This window comes from Centroberyx affinis, unplaced genomic scaffold (assembly GCF_046629955.1).
Source record: "Centroberyx affinis isolate AG114_WGS23_722 - 3 ecotype Tasmania unplaced genomic scaffold, CSIRO-AGI_Caff_v1 ptg001913l_1, whole genome shotgun sequence".
NCBI lineage: Eukaryota > Metazoa > Chordata > Actinopteri > Beryciformes > Berycidae > Centroberyx > Centroberyx affinis.
This window is the reverse complement of record NW_027280276.1, coordinates 254,099-263,214: the sequence shown is the minus strand read 5'-3', so window position 1 is coordinate 263,214 and position 9,116 is coordinate 254,099. Positions and strand designations below refer to the sequence as shown.

General features: G+C 38.1%; 1 protein-coding gene across 1 annotated transcript; it reads right to left on the bottom strand.

Annotated features, from left to right (window-relative positions):
• Positions 1-257: 257 nt before the first annotated feature.
• LOC139653312 (muscarinic acetylcholine receptor M4-like) lies at positions 258-8,581 on the bottom strand (the record flags this gene model as incomplete). Its single annotated transcript, XM_071530309.1, has 5 exons — positions 258-527; positions 1,616-1,705; positions 3,722-3,923; positions 6,200-6,354; positions 7,976-8,581. Coding segments are annotated over 5 exons (1,323 nt in total), but the record flags the coding sequence as incomplete, so codon positions are not given.
• Positions 8,582-9,116: the final 535 nt, after the last annotated feature.

Genomic DNA, 9,116 nt, shown 5'->3' with positions numbered 1-9,116 from the left:
GCATGTAGTGTAAATTGTATATATTATAGATAATAAGACAATTAGAATTTATTCATTTTTCTTTCTTTTTTTTTGTGGTGGGATGTTCTTTTTATGTAATTTTTTTGCTGTGTCTAAACTAAACTCAAACTCCATTAATTCATATCTCCCTCTGCATGTCCACTAATTTAATATAATATACAACCATCCCTCAACACTACCTCTCAACATGCTCTTTCCATTCATTCCCCCATCACTCCCATTTTACATGATCATACTTTCTTTTCTCTGGCAGCCATCTGTCTTTTCCTCTTCACTTGGCTCCTAGCGATGCTTGCAAACTTCCTCGCTACTGTCCTTGGACGGTTGATGGGGATTGAATGCTTCTCGCCACCCTCTACAGGAGGGACAATCTCTATAGCCGTGATGCATTCATCCCCTGCCTGCTTCGTTACGATCTTTATCTTGGACCACTTGGAGCCGGCGCTGATCTTGGCCAGGGCGGGATTGGTTGTCGTCGTGGCAACAGGGGTGGCATTTGTTGCAGCCTGGGACAGAAGCAATAGAGTTTTGTTAGGTTTGAACAGTGGTTAAAGAAATTCACTGTTCTGTATCACAGGTTTGAATTCCAGGTAACACTTTACAATATCGGTCACTAAGTTAAGGGTTAGTTAATACTTAATAAGAATTAACTAACCCTTAATTAACAGTTAACAAATGTGTCTGGTAATCATTTACTAATGGTGTTCATGTTAACTAAGGTATTAATTTCTACTTATTAAATGCTTAATAAGCATTAACTTATTAAGCATTAACTATCCCTTATTAAGCATTAACTAACCCTTAATTTAGTGACCCTTATTGTAAAGTGTTACTCAATTCCACAATTGCTAATGCCTACAATGTAAATGCCTACAATGTAAACATTCATATACATTTTGGTGATTGGGATAATTCAGGTTTTTTTTCTCCATTTTTGCATCAACTTATAATTAATGTTACTTATACTGACTCTGATTTCTTCTTTTTAATTTTGGAAGGCTCATGTTCATTAATATTTTGTATGAAGTCTTTTTCTTTAAACCAAATAAGAAAATAAATGTATGTGATGATTGATGAGTAAACATGACATCCCCTAAAAGGGAAATACTTATGTTAAGTCCAAATCAAAAAAGTACTTTTAAAAGTACATTTGAGTTTTAGTAGTAGTTAGTAGGGTTAGCAGTTTCTTTGTTCTTTACCAGGCACTTGTTACATGGGGTAAATGTTTCTACATTTGTCCACTACTTTCCTTAAAAAACAGTTTGCTGTTGTATGCATTCCTTGTTGAAATCAAGACACATGGCTAGCAGGTGTGTCTGAACGCTCCACCCAGTTGTACGAGCAAAAAACAAGGAAAATAATCCAATCCATAATACATTAATATCCTACATTTATACATTTGTATACACCATAATAAAATACTATTTAAAGCAATGCTTATGTTTATAAGCCATGATAATACCCAATGAATAGAAGTGATAGCTTTTGTAATTGTTAGAATAGCAGTTAATTGTTAGCTAGTGAATATATGAAAAAAGGCTTTTAATTTGAAATTCTCTTCTCAAATTTTGAAGTGATCATGACAGAAGCCAACCTCAGCTGTCGCCTCACTGTTGGTATTCTCCTTTGGTTCCTTGGGGGGAATAAAAGCCGTGGATGAATCATTAGAGCTCTCTTTCTCCTCCTAGATAGATAGATAGATAGATTGATTGATTTCAAAAACATTTATTCTTTAAAGACATCATTATTAGCATGTTGCCAAAAATTCTTAATGTACAAGGACTTCAAGAAGACTGCAACACATAATCAGACTTTTGATATCTTTTTTTTTTTTTTACAGATTTTCTTCCCAGTCTTTACGCATTTCAGTATACAGTATCTGAAGATTCAGTTCAGCTTCAGTCCAACTAAACTAAAGTCTGAGGGCAGCGGTCAAACCATCTTCAAATCACCATGCTCCCACAACAAAGCTTCATGAAAGACACAAATAACTTCAGCAGTTGTTCTTGCGTACTATTTTCCCCACAGAGTTCAACACAAATACTGTTAGAGAGAAACAAGTTCTTCTTGCCTGTCTTTAAAAGTGCGTTCATGCCAAGCATGTTCTGAGCGGTTTATTTGAACTCTGGAGCGTTTACTTAGTTTGGCTCATTTGGCCAGATAAGAACAATGCCATATGAACTTGGGTGGCACCAAATCACCACACGAGACTCTGGAAAATGTGAGTCTCAGTCCTCTTCCAAGAGCCTCTGGTGCTGTTCGGCAATTATTTTATTTTAATTATCTATCTATCTTCCCTAATCGGTACGTTTTCATGGCTTTTTATTAGTTAATTGTGGTATTGCCTTTTCTCTGTTGGTTTATCTCCTTGCTGTTGTTTTCTTTTTCTTTAAAAATAATTAATAGTAATTTGACTCAAAATCATTGTAAATGAGGGTCTCTTGAGTATAAATAAAGGTTGAATGAATGAATGAATGTTAGGAGTGAGAACATAATTCGAACCAACTACAGGAAACCTAGCGTAACTGAATTAAGTGAGTGCAAGCCACAGTTTGGACTGATGCTCATATTCAGCTGTTTCTTCATGTGTTCTTAACTGGCATGAACACCAGAGAAGGTCAATTACAGCAATGAGTTCAGACAAGTCCATCATGCTTCGTTAAAGTTACAGGGACTGGAATCAGATTTGTTTGACTCCCCTGCTGCTAAAATCTCTAACCTGGCAGGATGACAAGTTACCAAAACTCTGTCCAATAAACAAGCTACTTATGAGGCTGTGAAGTAGTGACTTTTGTTTTCAAGCCCTGGCTCACTTGTAATTAGAAAGTGTGAACCTAAACAAACCAAATACAAAAATACAACAAGGTTAACTTTTCTACTGTGGTTTGGACCAAAGAAAATGAACTGTAGCTGTGATCGGTGTGACCCTAAAAAATAAACAGGACTTTTATACAAAGTATGAAACATGCATGCGCCGTTATACTGAAATACTCTGAAAAGCTGAAATTGCTGAACATTTTAGATTCATTTATTTACAAGGGAATTCACTTTGGCGCATGCTTGCTCATTGTGGCTGCTAGGTAGATCACTTGGTTTGGAAGTCTGGGGTTTATAAGGGGTCTGGGGTTTTTCCTCTGTACCTGTGTTGTAAAAAAAAATCACAGATCAATATAAATTTCATGTCAGATTAGTAAGATTGTACACTCTGCAAATGTGTACTTGATGTTCTTGAGCTCGTGGGGATGGGGTGGGGATCCACAAGTTTTCCTGTATTTTTACAAGGTGCTGCATGTAGCATTTTCTGTTTCTTAAAATTAAAACCATGTTTTCCATAATCCCTGTTGCTTGTCCCCCCCTCTCTCTCGCTGGCATTGGCCCATTTGTTTTGCAGGATAAGAGTCCTTGATGAGAGATAACAGTCCTTGATAACAGCCAATCTGCATTCAGACCAGGTAAGCTAGTGTCAAGTTGAAACAATGCAGTTAGAATACTGGAACTGGAATAAACCGTAAAGCGATCCATCAGATTTCCAGCCAAATCTGACCCAGTGGCTCACAGTGTAAAATGCAGTGTAGAGGCCAGTAGAGTTAATTATCATACTCTAATTATACTAATCTCTCAAAATTAATATGGTAATGATTTATTCATGTTAAAATGATGTAGCACATTTAAAAGTGAAAAAACCCTGAATATCCAGTACCTGTGTGAGTCCAGGGCTGGGCTGGGCTGGAGGCTGTGGCTGAGCTGGTTTAGGTTCCTCTACTCTGCCGTTCTTCACAGCCTCCAGGACAGTGGTGCTGGAGTCCAGACTGGGTTTGGGAGTAGACCGGGGACTTGCCTGAGGACTGGTCTCATTGTTGTTGTTCTGTTTCAACAGGTGACTCTTCAACAGGCTAGGAGTCCTGGAAGATGACAGAATAAACATTAGAATTAGAGTGAGGATGACAGTGCAAAAGAAGAAAACATGTACACACTTTATTAAATTGTTTGCATGCTATCAGAAGATGTGCACATTTTATAAAACTTGTGGGAACCAACTAATGAAACTGTGCACATGAATAATTAATTGTGCGCACAAATTATGCAAATTAATTGTGCAACAAATTGTGTACATTAACTATTCATGTTGATAGCTTGGATCAACACCCACCCACCCTTACATTTTTAGGCAGATGATACGGTTGTTTACTGTTGTGGTTGACCACACTGTTGAGAAATTGCAATCTGCTTTTGACTAGGGTTAGGGTTAGAAATACAAATGTAATTATTTACAAATTGTAGGAAGGCTACAGAAGAGGATTAGGGCCACATAAGAAATATTGATTTGAGTTCTGAGGTTAAAGTCAGAATTGTGAGATTCTGAGATAAAGTTAAGTTTTTATACGTTTTTATACTGTAAGTTTTTTAGAAGACTGGTCTGCATTACTAGCAGCTGTAAGTATACCTTCCATTGCTTTAGCGCATTTTCAAACAAAGAAGATATTGAAAAAGGAAATTAAACTTTAACAGCTGATCAAATTCTTGTATGTGTCTGACATTGTATGCTGTATCCAGCTCTAGCTGACCATCTCTGTCAACTGGTACATCTTTATTAGTCTCGCTCTGGTAGCAATGAATCCAGATCCTGTGTGGAGGGGGCATTGACATTGAAAACCACAAATCATGGTTGAGACCTCAGTGTCATCTCAGCATGCACAGTAAGCAGCTTGCAAATAGAAACATAGGAAGCATGCCTTGGGAACTTTGGATTAGTCGGCGTGGCTCCAACAACATTTTTTTTACACAAACACCATCACAAAATAAAAAGATGGTCAATGTATAGACAATGATCTAAATCGATCTCTAATGCATCTAATGTGCGCATCATATCGATGGCGTTGCACAGACCAGCAGCATTGTACTGAATCCAGAGCCTGACATTGTGAAAACGAAAGTGAAACTTCAAATTCCACAATTTGCTCCAAAGTAACGGGATTTGTAAACAGTAACTTGATAACACGTCTTCTGCTGCCCTACGAACTTTAACGGTAGGTAATGTTATTACCTTGTGGTATTTAAGTAGCCTAACATTAGTGTAATTACGTGGTTTAACTGATAATCATAACTGAATTTAATTCAACACAATAGATAATAAAGATGTAATAAATCAATCTAAAATAAATCAATAAAAAAAATTTACCAGCATTTATTAACAAGTAAAAAATGAATAAAATTTATCTTGCCACGTAACAGCAATTTGTGTGCTCAAGGTAGTAAATTGTGGTATAGATATACATGCAAAAAAAAAAAAAAAATAGCGAGAAATCAAACAAATTTCATTCATTCATTCATTCATTCATTCATTGCCTTTACCTACTTATTCCTATTCATAGTCACAGGGGGCTGGAGCTCCCAGCATGCATTTGGTGGGTGGTAGGGAGACAACCTGGACAGGTCTCCAATCCATCATAGGGCTAACACAGATAGACAGACACTCCCATTCATACCTATGGACAATTTAGCCTCTCCAATCCACCTGGGTGTGGGAGGAAACCCGGGAGAACACGGCAAAGAACATGCAAACATGCACACAGAAAGGACTGGGGATCAAACCCACAACCATCTGACTGAACACACAGTGCTAGACACTGTGACACATATAAACCAATTTCCACAAACAATTTGATCCTAGTGATACTATTTTATTATTACTTACTTTCTACTTGGAAAATTGTTTATTTTAACAGAAAAACAGAACTATTGTCATTCATTTATTTCCAATCATTGCTTAAACCATATCTTGGAAAAGATTATTTCCTCCAGTAAAGGTCAACAGAAAGAAGCCTATTTCTAAATTAGTATAGGCTACTCATTTTATATCAGTAAAAACTAAATGATAGGAAGTGCAATGATAAATCTTTATCAGTACTATTATTATTATATGAGAAATCAAACAAAATATATGCTATAGGCTTACTTATATGAATTAGTTATTTGTAGGGGGGGTTTTGTGTTACTTTAGATATTGACTTTGACTAGTATAGATATTGATACTAGTTTTTTTTTTACGGTTGCCCTAACAAAGACAAAGTCGGTGACTGCAAGATTGCTATTGTTTTGTTGCTACTGGTATGATGTGTATTGTTTTTTATTGTTGTCCAAATAAGAGAAAGCTATTTGATTCTAATGAGACACTTACTTTATTCCTCTCTTTTCTTTCTTCTCCGGTTTGTGTTTGGAGACCCTGCTTCTGGAGGCCAGGGAGATGTGGATGTACAGGACTGTCATAATAATGACAGGAAGATAAAACGCTGCTATAGCTGTACCAAACGTCGCCGCAGGGTTAGACAAGAACTGTAGAAAGAAAAAAAGAAAGACAAAAGTTAGGATAGAAAGTACAATTGAACAGACAGAGACAAATAGACTCCTCCCCTTATCTACACAGAATGTGGTGGGTCAAGCACACAGGGTTCAAACCCTTTTGTTTTTGCTTTGGTTTACTATTATTACTTTCCTTGTTTTCTCACGTTTTTGCAATTTCCCATGAGATGGTATATGAGGGTATATGACAGAGACATGACATTTGGCAGAGTGATAGATATTGGTAGTGGCTTGCTACATAAAAAATATGTCCCCAATCCACCAGATGGTGGTGTTATAATTAAAGATCTAAAAATGTCATCTTTGAGAGGCCGTCACTCCCACAGCTGATCTTCATACAGGGCATAGTCTAATACAGTGATTCTCAACCTTTTTCATATCAAGGACCCCTAATGTCGTACACATTAGGCCCACGGACCCCCATTTGACCCAAATCTGAGAATATTTTTATTGTTAGATACGATTTTGTCCAAAATTCCATGACTGTTTGTATTGTAGGTAGAGAGATAACAATAAAACCATGATCAAAATAGTCTACATTTATTCTACATTCTCTATCGGTTAACTTCTTGTAAAATAGCCTAAATAATGGTGAAGTTTAACAATTCATAATTTTGCTGTGGACCCTCTGGAAATCCCTCAAGGACCCCTGGTGGTCCCCAGACCCACGCTGAGAACCACTGGTCTAATACTTAGATGACCATTACCAATTTATCCAAACAAGACAAAATGTGGTTCCTTTGTTGGACAGGGTCCATTAAGCATGCCTCCAATGGCATTCCAAACTCTACCAATAAGGGAAGCAATAAATTCAAAAAATGTGTATCTCCTAATACAGTCAATGGAATTTTATGAAATTTGTATACATGCTATAGAGACACAAGTTACAAGTTACAAGTCTTCCATGACAACAAAACAACATCAAAATTACCCTAGAGACGACACCTGCACAAACACTTCCAGCATCTGATTGGACGCATGCACCACGGTTTTCAAACTGGAAAACCATGGCGACTTGTTCGAAACTTTTTCAGCTAAACAGTCCACCAAAATCTGTTTCTGAAAATATTTAAGGTGAGAAATTGGCCATGCAGTTGCAGAATCTTGATTCATTTTAGAACTACAATCACTAGTTTAAAAGTGTGTTCACAAGGTTCGTGAGTAAACTTTCTAAATATATTCGTTGGCCTTGCATTTATTGGACAGGTAAGCAACCTATGATGTAAGTAACGGTAGCCACACAAGCTAGCTAGCTAACGTTTCTTGTTGATGCAACATAGCAAACGTTAGCTTGCCACAGCTTTGCTGCGCGTAAATAGATATCTTGCTCACAAACAACCTGTTGCTAGTGAGCAGCTAAATGGTATTGGGTAACGTTGGTTAGCATTAGCTACAGCTTGAGCTGCTACACCTCTGGGTTAGCCGATAGCATAGGAAGGGGTGAGAGAGGTTGGGGCAGACCTGGGGGCTTTGGTTGAGACTTGTAGAGGACACATTTTTGCAGATGTTGTTGTAGTTCCTATGGCTGTTATTATATGTTACTAGAGTCCATATTACGCATTGTTCCTTTGAGAAATAAATATTAAACCTGTACCTGTATATAGCACTCTCCAGGCGGCACTGTTCTCTCTCCAACGATGAACTGCCAGAACAAGATAGCAGGAGCCCACAGGATGAATGACAAGATCCAAGCCGCCGCGATCATCAACCCCGCCATCTTAGTCGTCCTTCTTGTCGGATACGTAAGGGGCTTCGTTACGCAGAAATACCGATCAAAACTGATGATCAATAAATTCATCACTGATGCGTTTGAAACAACGTAATCCAAGGCTAACCATAAATCACAGACAACAGGCCCAAGTGGCCAGTAGCCAACGATGATGTAGACTGTGTACAAATTCATGCTGAAGACGCCAATTATCAAGTCAGCGCATGCTAATGAAAATAAGAAATAGTTATTGACAGTTTGTAGGTGGCGGTTTACTTTGATGGACAGCATCACTAAGATGTTCCCTGTGACTGTTACAAAGCTTAGCGATCCTGTAACCAAGGCGATAAAAAACATCTCCAGAGCCTTATATGGACTTCCTGGCCCCACTCCGTCTTCGTCCACAGCAGAGCAGGGTATTGATTCGTTGGCGGAGGCATCGCATGAAGTGTTGGAGAACAGGTCAGTTGATTGATTGACAGAGGAGCCTGAGGAGGAGAAAGAGAGAGAACGTTACCTACAGTTGTTTTTCTTTGTTTAGGTTCACACTGCCCAATTATAAGTGAACTAGGGCTTGTAAACAAGTCACATGAACTCACAAGGAGCTCGTTTACTGGACAGAGTTTTCATCCGGCCAGGATAGAGATTTTGCTGGTGGTGGGGAATCCGATTAAATCCGATTCCAGTCCCTGTAACAATTTAGCTAAGCATGATGAACTTGTCTGTGGTCAAGTATGAGTAACTGCTGACTGTCACTTGTCAACATCCGTCTCCTTATATATCCGTCTTCATAAACCCTTGTGGTATGAGGTTGTTTCCTGTAGTTGTTCTCACTCCTAACAAACCGCACCAAAGTTCTCTTGTTAGAGATCTGTGGTACTCTGTTATTTGGTGCCACCTACGTTCAAATGGCATTGATCTCACTTGGCCAGATGAACCAAACTAAAGGAGTAAATGCTCCAGATTTCAAGTACACCAGACAAGGACCTTGGCTAGAACTAAAGTGCTTATCTTTTAGAACATGTAC